Here is a 16731-nt window from a genome sequence, read left to right on the forward strand (position 1 = left end):
TTTTAGCATATAGAAGAATTAGCACTCAGTTGATCTAATGTGTTAGTGGTTAGCTTAATTTAATAAAATCATAATCCTGCAATTGTTTTAAAGGTGTGTACATACTTTTTTTTAGTATTTATATTTTTTGAAAGTGTGGTAAAATGTATATAACACAGTATTTATCATTTATTCATTTTTAAATGTATAATATGGTGGTATTAAGCAAACATATCGCTGTGCAATAATCACCACCATCTCCAGAACTTTTTTATCATCCCATATTAAAACTGTGCACCCATTAAGCAGTAATTTTCCATTTGTCCCTCTCTGTCATCCCTAGGAACTATTTACTTTGTCTATGAATTTTGACTACTCTTTGTACCTTGTATAAATGGAATTATCTAATATGTGTCTTTTTTGACCTCTTTCTCTTACCATATATTTTTAAGGTTTATTCATGTTATAACAAGTGATAGGATTTCTTTTTTATAACAGTTTTACCAGTGAGGGTATCTTTTTTTTTTTTTTTTAAGATTTTATTTGTTTATTGAGAAGAGCACATGTGTGCACGCGCTCATGAGTGGCTCAGGGGGCAAAGGGAGGGGGAAGCAGGCTCTCCACTGAGCAGGAAGCCTGACAGAACACTGAGATCACACCCTGAGCTGAAGGCAGATGCTTAATTGGCAGAGTTACTCAGGTGCCCCAAGTGATAGGATTTTCTGTAAAGCTGAAAAATACTCCATTGTATGTAGATATCATGTTTTGTTTTTCTGTTCATCTGCCAGTGACATTGGGATTGTTTCTACCTTTTAAGTGTGGATAATGCTCCTATGAACATAGATGTACAAATATATTATTCAAGTCCCTGCTTACGGTTCTCTTGTGTCTAGACCTAGAAGTGGAATTTTTGGATCAAATGATTATTTGCTGTTTAATCTTTTGAGTAACCAGCATACTGTTTTTCACAGCAACAGTGCCATTTTACATTTCCCCAAGCAACACACAAGGTTTCACATTTACCCCCATTCACATTATGACTTGTTTTTTGGTTTTCGTTTTTTTTTTTTTTTTGTCAGAGAGAGAGAGGGAGAAAGCAAGCACAGGTAGACAGAGTGGTAGGCAGAGGCAGAGGGAGAAGCAGGCTTCCTGCCGAGCAAGGAGCCTGATGTGGGACTCGATCCCAGGACGCCGGGATCATGACCTGAGCCGAAGGCAGCCGCTTAACCAACTGAGCCACCCAGGCGTCCCTGGTTTTCGTTTGTTTTAATGATAGTTGTCTAAATTGTGTGAAGTGGTATGTCATTGTGGTTTTGATTTGCATTTGCCCAATGATTAGTGATGTTGAGTATCATTTCATGTGCTTATTGGCCATTTGTATATCATCTTTGGAGAAATGTCTATTCAAGTCCTTTGCCTATTTTTGGTTTTGAGTTTTAGGGGTTCTTTATATATTGTGGATATTAATCTCAGATAATATGATATAAAATTATTTTCTTCTATTTGGTGGGTTGCTCTTTTACTCTGTTGATAGTGTCCATGGACACTTTTTGACATTTGGCCATGTATTCATGGATTTGTCTGTGCTCTTTATTCTGTTCCATTGATCTATGTGTCTGTCTTTATGCCAGTGCCATATTGTATTGATTACTATAGTTTTATAGAAAATTTCAACATTAGGGAGTGTGTGTCCTCCAAATTTGTTCTTTTTCAAGATTGTTTTGGCTATTTGGAAACCTTTGAGATTCCATATTAATTTAGGGTGGCTTTTCATCTTTTGGGATCTTGATAGGGATTGCATTGAATTTGTGGTTCACTTTGGGTAATATTGGTATGTTAACAACAATAAGTCTTACAGTCTGTGAACATAGGGTGTCTTTTTATTTGTTCTCTTTTCTTTAATTTCTTTTATCAATGTTGTTAAGTTTTCAGTGTGCAAGTTTTTCACATTGACTAAGTTAATTCCTGAGTATTTAAAAAAAACTGATGCTATTGTAGAGGCACCTAAGGTGGCTCTAGTCAGTTAAGCATTTTGGCTTTGGCTCTTGCATCTTGATTTTGGCTCAGATTATGAATTTGATGCTATTGTAGAGGCGCCTAACATGGCTCAAGTCAGTTAAGCATTTTGGCTTTGGCTCTTGCATCTTGATTTTGGTTCAGATTATGATCTCTTGATTTTGGCTCAGATTATGATCCCGAGATTGAGCCCCACATTGGGCTCTGTGCTCTGCGGGGAGCATGCTTGAGGATTCTCTTCCTCTCCCTCTGCTCCTCCCCACTCTTGCACGCACACACGCTCTCTAAAATATTAAAAAAATTTTTTTTGATGCTATGGTAAATGGAATTATTTTCTTCTTTCAAACTGTTTATTGTTAGTGTAGAAATGCAATTGATTTTATTGTGTTCATTTGTATCCTACTACTTTGATGAATTTGTTTATTAGTTCAACAGGTTTTTGTGGAATCTTTGGTGGATTCTACGTATAAGATCACATCATCTGCAAACAGAGGTACTTACACTTTTTTCCTTTCCAGTTTGGATACCTTTTATTCACTCTTTCTTGCTTAATTGCTTTGACTAGAACTTCCATTGTTGAATTTATGGGATGAAATCAGTCATTGTCTTATTCCTGATCTTAGAGGAAAAGCTTTTAGTCTTTCACCACTTGAACATGCTGTAAGCTATGGGGTTTTCCTATATGATTTTAAATTTTGTTGAGGTAGTTTCCTTCTATTTCTGGTTGATTGCCTTTTTATCATAAAAGAGTACTGTATTTTGTCACATGCTGCTTTTGCATCAATTTAGAGGGTCATGTGGTTTTTTCCCTTCATTTTCTTAATGTGGTTTATCACACTGATTAATTTTATTAGTGTGTTGAATCATCCTTACATTCCAGGAATAAGTCCCACTTTGTCATGGCGTACAATCCTTTCAACATGCAAAACACACAACAGGCAAAGTCATACCATCTCAATTACTATTCGTTTTATAATAAGTCTATTAAATGACTGCATGAGTCTTTTCTTCAAGGTAGTTTTGACTGTTCTTTATATTTGCAAATGGATTTTAAAATAATCTTGTTAGTTTCTGCGTGTAAAAAAAGGAAACCTGCTGGTATTTTGATTAGGATTGCATTGAATCTCTAGATTAATTTGGGGGAGAATTGACATCTTTATGAAATTGAAACTTCTCAGAATCTGCAAAGACGTGTTTTTCTTTTAGTATAGTTTAAATTTCAGGATCAAGACATTTTTTGTTTTCTGTGTTTTGTTTTGGGTAACTGAGATAATAGCATCTTTTATTTAATTTTTTGCCAGTGGGAGTGCTTGCTTCAGTATAGAAGAAAATTTTGACTTCAAAGGAAAGAAAGGAGGAATTGCTGTAGCCAAGACCTAAATAGGAAAGAAGGATGTAGAGTGGGACAGATGCTGATGGGTTGATCGATATGATGGCAGGAACTTGAGGAGCTTCTCTTCTGATTACTGTTTTTTCCATCAGTAGAATAGGTAGCAAAGTCATCAACTGAAAGTGAGGATGAGTGATGGAGATGTGAAGAGGGAGAATAGGGCATCAAATAATCAAGCACGTAACTGGGAAATGGAAAATTACTAAACTTAAAGACAGATTAATTAGCCTGGTTAGCATGGTTGTTTATTCTCAGCCTATTCAGCTACATGGAAGCAAGCAGATAGTCAAGAGGGGGTTCTTTCCCAGGAAATGACTGGAGGGAGGAGAGAGGAGGGAGAGCAAGAGCTGAGGGAGAGAGGGTGCATGAAAATTTAATTAGATAAAGAGACATAAACTGGCTGAGGAACAGTGAAAAGGTGGTAGGTATAATTAAATTGTAGCACCTAATGGGATCTAAAGAGTGTTAAAATTGTGTTACTAGAGCATTTGAGCTGGAAATATGGGAGGTAGTAGTTAAAGAGTTACACTTAACAGTTTAGTTTGATATAATTGCTTTCAGATTTTTGTTGGTTATTTGTATTAATCTTCATGTGGTAAATGCAGCACATGTTATAAAAAACAAGTTCATATTTTTTAATCTAAAACCTTTGGGGCCAGATACGTGTTTTATTTTCAGCCCCTCTCTTATTTTTTCCAGGAACTTGCCAGTTTTATTATTCCCTCCAAAGAACTAACTTTTAGTTTTGTTGATCTCTGTTGTATATTTTCTATTTCATTATGTTATGCTCTTTTATTTCATCTGTAGTGTCTTGGGTTTAATTTGTTCTTTTTATAACCCTTTCAGATGGTTGCTTAGAACATTGGTTTTTGGTTCTTTCCTCCATATATGTGTTTTAAAGCTATAAATTTCCCTCTTAAGCATGGTGTTACCGGCATCCCATAACTTTTTATGTTATGTGAATTTAATAGTGTTCAATTCTTTTCTGATTGTGGCTGTGATTTCTTCTTTGACCCATGAGCTGATTAGAAGTTTATTTCTTAATTTCACCATATAAGCATTTCTAATCATATTATTGTTAATTCATAGCTTAATTCATTGGAGGTCAGAGAAACAGGTCTGTCCTTTGAAATTTGTTAGCAGTTTATGATCCAGCATGTGGTCACTTTTGGCAAATGTTTTTATTCACTTACAAGGAATGTATCTTCTGCTCTTGTTGGGTATACTGTTCTGTATGTCAGGCTGGTAATTGTAAAGTTCAAATCTTTTTGTTACTTCTGATCTATTCCTTGTTTTGGTGTGCTTGTACCATTAGTTTCTGAGGAAGCTTTGTTAAAATCAACTTGCTAGATTTGTCGTCTTCACTTACTGGTTCCCTTGGTACTGACTGAAGTTTGTTTGGAAAAAGTATGTTTTTGGGGTGCCTGGGTGGCTCAGTCATTACGTGTCTGACTCTTGAGAAAATCAGGTCATGATCTCAGGGTGGTGAGATTGAGCCCCACATCAGGCTCTGTGCTCAGCAGGGTCTGGTTGAGATTCTCTCTGCCTCTGCCTTCTCCCCACCCTGCTCTCTCTCTCAAATAAATTTTGAAAACAAAAGTGTTTTCCCATCTGCACAGTTAAGTACAATATTTTAACAAACTGATGTGTGGGAAAAGTCACAAATTAAATTTCAAATCAATTTGTAGAACATTAGAATCACATGTAGACATTTTTGAGTCATGTTCTGTCAACAGAGGGAATGTGCGTCTCTGTTGCTATTGGCAGTAAGAAAGAGGTTTCCATATTACAAGCCTTTGAGCTGTTATCTGCCATACGTGTTTGTCTTACATAAGTTTCTAATTGCTTTTGTATTTGGCCCTTAATTTTGCTTAGTTTTGTAGAAAGCACAAAAAGTGTTTAACATAGAAAGTGTTAAATCATGGAGAAGGAAATAAAGCCAGTGAGAAAACTATTGCGTTTGAAGTCATGTAGTATTTTACATCCTAAACATGATAATTTTCTATTATAAATGGACATTTTCTGTATTTCAGTTAAGTATTAAAAGAGAAATGATTGGGGATTATGAGTTTATATGTAATATAATTTTTCCTATTTAAAAAAATGGAAAATAAGGTCCTAGTTAGGATTTTGTACAGGATATCTGATTTTAAGGAACAGATTCCTGATTTTAAGTGTTATTAGGTATATTCAGATTTAGAATTGCTAGCTCTTTCCAGTGAATTGAGCTTTTACTGTGTCCTGGGATTGAGTCCTACATCGAGCTCGCTGCTTCGTGGGAAGCATGCTTCTCCCTCTCCCACTCCCCCTGCTTGTGTCCCTCTCTCACTGTGTCTCTCTCTGTCAAATAAATAAATAAAATCTTCAAAAAAATAAAAAAATGTATTGTGATAAAGTATAGCTACAGATCTTTTTTTTTAATTTGTGTTCTACACAGTATGTTCTCCATGCTTTTACTTTCATTCTTTCTATCTCATATTTAAGATGTACTTCTGTAGTCATCAGATCTTTTTTTTAATACAATTCAGGTATTAATTCATTTTCCCCTTCCATTAGCTTGTTAGCTTTCTGTACTTTTACTATTCTTACATGCGTCTTTGACTCAAGTCCAAAAAGTAAAAAAGTACTTTTTCTATTTCCCATTAAATGAAAGGGTTTTAGAACACTTTAACTTTATTTACTACGGTACTGTACTGTTGTTGTGCATTATTAATATTTTAAATTCTACAGTGTGTTATTATCTTCTTTAGTCAGTATTCACTTAGAGTTACATATTTACCCTGTTCCTTATTCTTATTTGTTTGTTTATGTACATACTTTTTGGTGCAATATCGAAGCTGTGTCTGGTATCCTTTATTCTTTCTACTTGAAGAAGTCCCTTCAGTGTTTTTGGTGTTAAATTCTTTGTTTCTACTTGACTACAGATGTCTGTGTTTTGCCTCCCCCCTCCCCCCCTTCAAGAGTATTATTTGCCAGATATGCTATTCTAGTTTGGCATTTCTCCCACTCTTGGCATATCATTTCATTGTCTTCTGACTTCCATTACTTCTGTGAAAAAGTCAACTGTAAATCTTTCCTTTTTTGACTACTTTTAAGATCTCTATCTGTGGCTGTGTCTCTTTGTGTGTGTCTCTCTCTTTCCCTCCATCCACCCTTTTACTTTGATATGCTTTAGGTTGTGGTTTTCTTTGTATTTGTTTTGCTTGGGAGTTTGTAGATCTTGGTTCTGTGGCATGATGTCGCTGGTAAGTTTTTAAAAAGTTTTCAACTATTTTAAACATTTCTCTCTTTTCTTTCAAGGACTGCAGTTACATGTATTTTGGATCCATGTGTCATAATTTTTTCACACTCTTTTCTGTATTTCCCAATTTATGTCTTCTTGGGCATCAGTATAAGTATTTTCCTCTTTCTTAGCTTCTGGATCATTGATTCTTCAGCTGTATTCTAACCTATTATGAAACCCATCATTGATTTTTTTTTTTAATTTTCTGTTTTCAGAATTGTATTTTTCAGTTATTTATTTTCCATACTTTTAGCATTGTCTGCTAATAGTCTTTGTTTATCAATTCTTTGAACACATTAACTTATTTTAAAGTTCTTTTCTGATAGCACCATTACTTGGATCTACTATAGGTCTGATTTCTTGCCATTTTAAAATCTTAGTTTTCAGTCAGGTCTTGACTGGTTATTTTTTATTTTTAGGCATTTTGTATAATAATGATAAGATCATTTAAATTTCTAGATGATGTTAACTTTTGCTGGTAAGGTTTACTTCTGCTAAAATCTTTACAGAAGTTTTTATTGGCCTGCAGCTAGGCTAATGACACTGGGTAGCCCAGGTTCCTTAACCTAATCAGGGATTGAGATGATATGAAGCTATACTTTCCTCCTTGTTGGCCTGGTCTATTTCTAGTTTAGCTTTATACCTAGGGTATAGTCTTTTGGATTCCCTCCCTACCTGGTGTGTTTACTGGGGCTGGGCTAGTCCTTGGCAGACCCTGCATCTATTTCTGTGTCCTACCCATAGATCTGTTGAAAGGTCTGTTTAGCTTCTCAGCCTCTCAGCCAATGTTTTTTGGGTCTAAAAATAAATAAACACATGCACACACACACGCGCGCGCAATCTTATTTATCTGAGAAACAGTGAGAGAGAGAGCACGAGTGGGTACATGGAGAGGAAGAGGGAGAAACAGACTCCCTGCTGAGCAGGGAACCTGACATGGGGCTCAGGCAATATTTTAAAAATCTACTTATGACTAGGGGGAGAATTAATCTGAAGTATGATCTCACCCGTTTCTTCCAGATCTCAGCCTCTCAATTCTGTCTTGAAAGTTCTCCAATGGTTTTGAACAGATTACTTTTCTTGTTGTTTTCTCATTATTAGAAGGTTGGTTTGGGGCTCCTCGGTGACTTAGTCAGTTAAGCATCTGACTTATTTTTGGCTGCGGTTGTGATCTCATTGGTTGTGGGATTGAGCACTCTGTCAGGCTTTGCGCTCAGTTCAGAGTCTGCTTGAAGATTTTCTACCTCTGTCCCCTCACCCCCCACCACTTATGCTTGCTTGTGTTCTCTCACCCTTCCTCTGAAATAAATAAATCTTAAGAGAGAAGGTTGAAGGTAACCTATTTAACTATTGTCAAAAGCAAAATGCTTAGATATGGTCTAATATAATTCAGAATTTTTCAGATTCTAAATTTTTTTTTTAAGATTTTATTTATTTATTTGACACTCAGAGATCACAAGTAGGCAGAGAGGCAGGCAGAGAGGAGGAAGCAGGCTCCCCACCGAGCAGAGAGCACAATGTGGGGCTTGATCCCAGGACCCTGGGATCATGACCTGAGCTGAAGGTAGAGGCTTTAACCCACTGAGCCACTCATGCGCCCCCAGAATTTTCCAGATTCTAAAAGAGAGTACAGTACATACAGCTTATAGGCATTAGAGGCATTAGAATTGAAATGCATGAATATTTATCTTGGCTACTACAGTTCCAATTTTTATAATGGGAATTGAATGCAGTGTGATCTGTTAGGGAACGTGATTTGAATAAACTGACTTTTATTGGTTTATATTGCAGTCTCATGAGAAAACAAAAACATTCCACAGCACAGTTGTTTGTTTGGTTCCCACCAGTTGACTAGCCATCCTTCAGTTTTTCTAATGTTTCCTTCTTCTGTGCACATGGTATTCTCTCTGCTTAGAATGTACACCTTCTACTCTTCAATCTCCCGTTGGATTTGTAGGTGTTTGCAATCTTTAGATAAGCTATTTAGCTGATCTCCCGCTACCCGAAGTAGTCTCAGCCTGCTACTTCTCTGCCATCTTGACTCCTCGAATGTACACCTTCATACTCAGGTTTGAGGCACATTCCAAAGGAAGCCTTACCTAACTTAGGAATTTAGGTCAGATAAACTAACATCCTAATTTTAATTTCTACAGACTCATTTATATGGTAGTTTGATTAATGTCTGTTTCCCCCTCTAAACTATGAACTCAGTGAGATCAGAAATCATGCCTTTTTTTTTTTTTTTTTTTTTTTTAATATTTTATCCTATGTGCCTACTTCAGTGTTTGGAAGTACAATTTTTTTTGCAAGTTGGTGATCAGTTAATAGGTTATCAATTGTTAATAGATGTTCAGTTAATGTTTGTATGAATGAAGAAATGAAAGAATACGAGGGAAGATACGTAAGACATGCCATGCTTATAATAATGATGGTAGTGTTAAGAATTGAAAAATTCACTGCTTTTGAACAAAAGCCAGATTTAATCAAACATGGATTTGCACAGTACTTTTAAAGTTTTATGGCTGTATATGCACAATATTAAAAATACTTGAATAAAATTCCCCTGAGAATTTATTATTGTATTTTAGTATTTGTCTTTTTTCCCTTGTAAATATTTTATTATGTAAGTTTTGAAAACACTAGGTCTTTGACAGAACTGTCATTCAGAACATGACAAATTATATCATTGCCATTCATTGAATTACAGAGATAAATGGAATAAAAAAAAATCCCGTTCTTGAAGGATTCACGGTCTCAGGAATATGGACTTAGAATTTATTATACAAATAGCCACAGAGTATAAGGTGCTATGGTTTACTCTATCAGGGGGAACTGAATCTTGATTAATTAGGAGGATTTTATTAAATGGCTAAAAGAAACAGTATTTCATTTAATAAGTGGACATTATTATGAAATCATATGGTGCCTTTATGGATTGACAGTAATTTTGGTGGTAGCTAGGGCAGTTTGCAAGAATCGTTTGTAAGGGCAGATTGGGGCTACCCAGATTATTAGTTCATCCTTTGACATGGAGGACAACAGAAACTTTCCAAGGATATTCTGTAATATTAAAGCAGAGAAATTCTGGAGCCAGAGTCCCTGAGTTCATATTCCAAGCCCTGCCCTTTACTGTGTGTGTTACCTTGGACATATTATTTAGGATCTCTCTGCCTCAGTATCCTTATTTATAAAATGGTGATGATAATTATAACCAAAAAGATTGCAGTTTGGATTGAATGAGTTAAGATGTATCAGGTACATGGAAAAATTCTTGGCACATAGAAAAATCCCAATAAGTATTGGCTCTTGTTGCTTTTACTATATGCATTGAGAAAAACTCAAAGCTTATAATTGCACTCTTTCAGCCAGAACTAGAGGCACAAAAAGATTCAAGAGATTTTTAGGGGTAAAGTTAACAAAGCTTCAACTTAACTACCAATTTTATGTAACCAGGAGTTTCAACTAATATGTGCCTATGTGCGGCATAGAGGTAAGTTTGAAATTTGTATAACATTTTCATGATTTATAAACTTACAGAACTTAAATTTTCTAATTTGTGTTTTCTTTTAGATCTTATAGAAAATTTCAGCTGTAGCCCTTGGACTAGAAGCTGAAATAATAGAAGCTGTGTACGATGCATTAGGGTATTGAAGAAAATACATTTTGAATTAAATATCTGGAATATAAGGAAGGAAAGGTGACTGAAAATGGGGCGGAAGAAAATTCAAATCACACGCATAATGGATGAAAGGAACCGACAGGTAAATGAAAATTTTAACTTACTTATTTTTGGTGTAAATATTTTTTTTTAAAGAGGAGCATAGGATAGAATGGTTGAATTTTTCTTAAAATTTAATTCCAAGTCTATTTTTGTTTTCAAACTAAATAAAAAATTTAAACACTTTTAGCTTGTCATCATGTGCTTTAAAGAAACTTTTTCTTATTACAGAAATCATAGGCGTTGATTATAGAAAACATAGGGGAAAAGAAGAGATCACTGTAGTCCCACCATTACTGTCCATTGTGTAGATTTATTGTAATATACTTAGTCTTTTGTTCATTTGATTATGTTTGTTAGTTTTTAATAGGTTAATTATTATTGTAAATTATCATCTCTATTTTCATAATTAGGGAATACCTAAGTTAACTATGGTTATCAGTGAATGTGCCTTAGTCACTTAAATTTTCTGGTTAACCAACAAATAATGAGAGTTTTTTTATAACTCATATTATCACAAATATTCCCAGAACAGTTATTATATTGATCCCAGTTTTAATTGATAAAATATGTTGAACTTAATTTTTAGCACCAATGTCAATAAACCCTTACAAATTCAAGATAATTATAATACTGATATATGAAGACCGGAAGTTGTAAGAGTTTAGAGCAGGGATTGGCAAACTGTGGTTCATGGGCAGGCTGGCTGTTTTTACAAACAAATCATTGTTAGAAAACTGCCATGTGTATCTGTTTACATATTGTCTGTGCCTGATTTCACATTGTAACAGCATAATTTAAGAGTAGTTGCCCATAGGCCTAAAATCTTTACTCCCTGGCCTTTTAAGAAGTTTGCCATGCTCTTGGTTTAAAGGAAAGAAGGAAAAATAGTTTCATAGAATATTGTAAATAATCTAGTAGTCACAGCATATGCAGGAGGGGGAGATTCTGCTCTGGAAAGTTTGCCTCTCAGGAGAAGTTTCCAGAAAAGTTGGTTTCTGGAAGCTTACCAGGAACAGAACAGCACTAAAGATAAAATCTGCAGAGTCTGAGTAGTAATTCATCTGGTAATATGGATATAATTGGAGACAGAATAGCTAATAGAGAAGTTAGTGGAAGTGATTAGAGTTGTCACTGGACCTAAATGAAGAGAACTCCTGTTTCATCTTGTGAAAATTCTTCAGCTAAAATGTAAGGCTCACACAGTATGATTCTTTATGAAGGTTGATAAAACAGGGGAGAGTAATAAAATAACTATTCCATCATGATTCGAAGCAAGGTTGCAAGTAAATGTCCCTTCATAAATCTGAGGACTATGTCATATAGAAAGAACATGGGGGGACCTGCTTCATGAAGACATGCAATATAAATGTAAAATAGGATTTATTCGGGGAATAACATAAAAGCGGAGAACTGGCAAAGCACGTAACATTCCCTGAACTCTCATTACCCCATAGAGAGTCATGTTTAAATTCAGCATAGATACACTGGATCTACCAGTGGAAAAGACCCCCCATGTTTAGAGAGAAAAAGGAGCTAGGAATATGTAGGAGCTAAGTGACTGTGTAATGGAGCTTTTTTAAGTTAAGGAAATAGTATTATTAAAAGATGGAGCTTGCCACTATACTCAGCAACTAGAATTAGCCTGTTAATATGTTGAGTTTACCTAAGTCATTTTCTTACTAAGCTGCCAGATGGGGCAAGGGTAAGGGTGTCTGAATTTCTTCTCAGGTGATTTTGGCAAAGAATGCAGAAAACATACTGTGGAGGTAGTTGGACAGTTTGGTTTTCAGGTTTGATTAAGCTCAGACATAATTTGTCATTTTGAATTTGTGGATTTTGAGTTAAAAGTTTCATTATTCTTGCATTAAAATGGGGGGAAAAGGTTTCTGTGCTGAAGAGAATATGTGTCATTTATTCATCCAAATTTGAATATTTACTATATCAGAGAGAGACTGTTAAGCACTGGAGACTCATTAAAAATATATAGCCTACAGAAGAAATTTAACTATGTGGCAGATAGAGGCTACGCTTAGGTGATGGGAGGGTTTATGGAAGGAACTACCAACCTCTGGGGTTGTTTAGCGAGCAGTACTGAAGGAGGTAATAGTGAAGAGTTTTTAATGATTGGATTTTTGGAGCTATTAAGATAAAATCACACTTCAAGTCATTAGAACAGTGAGTTAAAACTCTTGGGGTTGACACTACCATGCACTTAAGAGCTGCTTCACCTCACTTCACTTCTACTTGGAAGCTTTCACTGACTTCCATTTGGGAGCTTCTGGTGAAACCTTGTGTTGGTCCTTCTTGGCGTAATGTGTTTCTATTTAAAAAGTAAATTTTGTATTAAAGTATAACATAAAGAAAAGCGCACAAATCCTAAGGGTGGCTAAGAGTTATTGCAACAAGTACATGGCCACGTAACCAGCATATCCCAGTGCACCATCCCAGAAACTCTCTGTCTTGTCTCCCAGGCATTATCTCCCTGCCCCAGGGAAGGAAAGTCATTACCTGAACTTTCTAACACATAGATTAATTACCCCTGTTTTTGAATTTATGTGAACAGCATGTGTTCCTTTGGGAAACATTATGTTTGTGAAATTAATGTTAGTGTTGCATGTGGGTATATATGTAGATGTATTTTATACATCTACATATTCATATACATTTTCATTGATGTATGATATTCCATTGGGTGGATAGAACACAATGCGTATACTTATTTTTTCTACTGTAAATAGAATTTTGGGTTGTTTTCTACTTTGAGACTATTATAAAGAGTGCTATTTTGAATACTCCTATGTGTGTCTTTGGTACCTATGAATGCTTGGGTATATACCAAGGGGTACAGTTGCTAAGTCAGAGAGTATACCTGTGATAGCTTTAATAGCAATAGTTTTCTAAAGTGGTTGTACTGATTTATAATTATGCTTTGCTAACAATGTGTGAAAGTTCCAGCTGCTCAGCTGCTCTAAATATTCACCATTACTAGTTTTTATCCCTTTCATTTTAGCTGTTCTGATGGGTGAGCAAAAGTAACATTTTAATTTTAAGTTTCTGTGATGTTTGATGAAGTTGATCACCTTTTCATATTTTTCTTGGCCCTTTAGATATGACTTATTTTATGACTTACCTGTTAAAGTCGTACCTGATTACCTTTTCTTAGGCAGTCTCCCTGACTGCTTTTTCCTTAGTAATTATTAGTATACATTCTGTATATAATATATTCTGAGTGTTTTGTTCATTATGGGCATTTCAAATAACTTCCCTCATATCATGGCTTGCCTTTTCACTTTTTCAATCCTTTTTTTTTTTTTAATGTTGTCCAGTTTTTCTTCTTTTTTTCCTTTATGGCTAATGCTCTTTGTGTTGTGTTGAAGAAATATTTATCTATCATAAGTCCATAAAGATTGTTTTTATGTTTTCTTCTGTTTTTTACCTTTCATGTTTTAGATCTGTTATCCATTTTGAATTTCGTTTTGTGTAGGGTTTGAGGTGCTGGGGTTAAGATTTGTTTTCCTGATAAATACTCAGTTCACCCAGTACAATTTTTTTTAAGAACCATCCTTCCTCCATTGCATGACAGGGTTGCCTTTGCTGTGAATCAAGGAATCATACACATGTGAGGCTGTTTCTGAACTCTGTTTTGTTCCATTTGTGTATTTTATATCCTTGCTCAGTTCTGTACTATTTTAATTACTGTAGTTTAATATTTGGTAGTAGAAATTCTCTACCATGATATTCTGCATGATTGAGTGGTTGTTCTTGTCATTTTTCTTTCCAAATGAAACCAAGTGTCAATATTCACTAAGAAAGCAAACAAAATGAACTTACTGGAATTCAGAGGTATGGATTGATTTAGGGAGAACTGAAATCTTTACAGTATTAAGTCTTGTAATCCATAAATAGATACGGTTACCTTACATTTGGTTTTCGTTAATTCTTTCCATAATGTTTGATGGTTTTCAATGTACAGATCTTAACATTTCTTATTTTGTTTATTTTTAGGTATTGGATTTTTTTTAGTGTCATTATGTTTTTCCCCAAATTTCATTTTTCTATATGCTTGTTGCTAAGTATATAAAAGCATCGTTTATTTTTTTAATGTTGACTTTGTGTCTAGCAATCTTGCAAAATTCACTTTGAAAACTTACTTATTTCTAATAGTTTAAATGTACATTATTTTGGATTTCCCATGTAAACAGTTGTGTTGTCTGTGAACAGTGATTTACTCTTTTTGAAATCCTTTATTACATTATCTTGTTTCATTGCACTAGCTAGGACCTCCAGAATAAAGAATAAAAGTGAAGGTAGTGGGCATCCTTTGTCTCATTCTCAACTTTAGGAAAAACATTCAATATTTGATCATTAATTATGGTATTTATTGAGAGTTTTTCTAAAAGATCCTTTTTATCAGAATAGAAAAGTTTTCTGCTATTTCTAATGCCACTGTTTTTATCCTGAATCAGTATTGAATTTTATCAAAAGCTTTTTTCTGAGTTTATGTAGATGATTCTATGGTATATTTCTCCCCTTTTATCTTTAATGTAGTATCCTATGTTGGTTGATTTTCAAATGTTAAAACATTTGGATGCTTTAAAAATGTATTTCTTGAAATACACCTTTATATATATCACTTGATTTGATTTGTTCTTACTCCATTTTTTATTTTTGCAAGTATGTGTGTGTGTGTGTGTGTGTGTGTGTGTGTGTGTGTGTGTGTGAGATTAGTCTGTAATTTTTTTTTTCTTGTAATGTCATTCTTAGGTTATGACAAGTTATGCTGGCCTTATAAAACAAGTTGGGAAGTGTTGTTTCTTGTTCTCTGGAGAAGTTTGTGTAAGAGTAGTATATTTCTTCTTTGAATACTTGGAAAAGTTTACCAGTAAATCTCTTTGTGCTTGGCGTTTACTGTGTGAGAGTTTTTTAAAGTAAATATTTAATTTCTGTATTAGAGATAGAATGATTCATATTTTTCTACTTTTTCTGTCAGTTGGGTAAGTTGGGTTTTTCAAGAAATTGTCTATTTTATTTAAATTGTTAAAATTATTGAAGTTCAATGTTCATATGCTCTTCTTTTCTTCATATTGCTCATATTCTCTTTTATATTTTGTCTTCCATTCCTTATATTGTTACTTCGTGTCTTTTTTTTTCCTTGATCACTGAGATTATGTCAGTTTTATTAACCCTTTCTTTTCTTCTTTTTTCATTGTGTTATGTTAGTCACTATAATTATTAACCCTTTCTAAGAATGAACATTTTAGCTCACTAAAGTACTTTTATCATACAGTTATTTTAAATGTCATTTATTTAGGTCTTTTCTTCTCCTCTTGGACAGTGTTTTTTTTACATTAGTCATTGAATTTTCAGCCTTCCTCTTTTTCCTAACAAATTTTATAGAATTATGTTTTCCTGTGTAAGTACTGATTGAACTGTATGTGTCTCACAAATTACAATAATGATTTCTTACCTTCATTATTACTCTGGTGAAAATATTTTCAAATTTATACTGGGATTTCTTTTTTAATACATGAATTTTTTGGAAATATATTGCAGAATCTCCTTTTAAGCTATCTTTTTTTTTTTTTTTAAAGATTTTTAAATTTTATTTATTTGACAGAGAGAGATCACAAGTAGACAGAGAGGCAGGCAGAGAGAGAGAGAGAGAGAGGGAAGCAGGCTCCCTGCTGAGCAGAGAGCCCGATTCGGGACTCGATCCCAGGACCCTGAGATCACGACCTGAGCCGAAGGCAGCGGCTTAATCCACTGAGCCACCCAGGTGCCCCTAAGCTATCTTTTTTTAAAATAATTTTTATCTTGATTCCAGTATGTTCAGAGAATGTGCTCCAAATGATTGAGGTTGTTCTAAATGTGTTGAGGTTTGCTTTTAGACCATGGCTTTTGGTCAGTTTTGATAAGTGTTTTATTTGCCCTTGAAAGACCATATTGTTACTTTTGGTTACTGTGGTATGCATATGTGAGGAGCGGGGGCAGGGAAGAGAAAATTAGATATCTTAATTGTGTTTTTCAGGCTTACAGAAGGTCTGTACCTTTCTGATTATTTGGCTGCTTATTCTGTCAACTACTGATAGATAATCTTTGGCTATGTTACAGTTTTTGCCTAAGATTGTGGACATGTGTATTTCTCTTTTAGTTTTAGGTTTTACTTATTCATTTTGGAGTTAGGTTATGAGTTGAATATTGATTTAAGCTCCTATTATCTTCTTGATGGATTGACACCTTTAGCATTAAGAAATGTCCTTTTATTTTTTTATTAACATACAATATATTATTTGCCCCAGGGGTACAGGTCTGTGAATCATCAGGCTTACACATTTCACAGCA

General features: G+C 34.5%; 1 protein-coding gene across 9 annotated transcripts in view; it reads left to right on the forward strand.

Moving 5' to 3' along the window:
- MEF2A (myocyte enhancer factor 2A) overlaps nt 1–16731 on the forward strand; it is a 161256-nt gene that overhangs the window by 55015 nt on the left and 89510 nt on the right. For 8 of the 9 annotated variants that reach the window (XM_047739149.1, XM_047739150.1, XM_047739154.1 and 5 more), the window contains one exon: nt 10239–10429. The exons of the other annotated variant lie outside the window; for it this stretch is intronic. In XM_047739149.1, the coding sequence (XP_047595105.1) occupies nt 10376–10429 (54 nt within the window). In that variant the 5' untranslated portion in view covers nt 10239–10375. The remainder of the gene's footprint in view (nt 1–10238; nt 10430–16731) is intronic. 9 annotated transcript variants of the gene reach the window in all.

This window comes from Lutra lutra, chromosome 7 (genome assembly GCF_902655055.1).
Source record: "Lutra lutra chromosome 7, mLutLut1.2, whole genome shotgun sequence".
Lineage (NCBI taxonomy): Eukaryota > Metazoa > Chordata > Mammalia > Carnivora > Mustelidae > Lutra > Lutra lutra.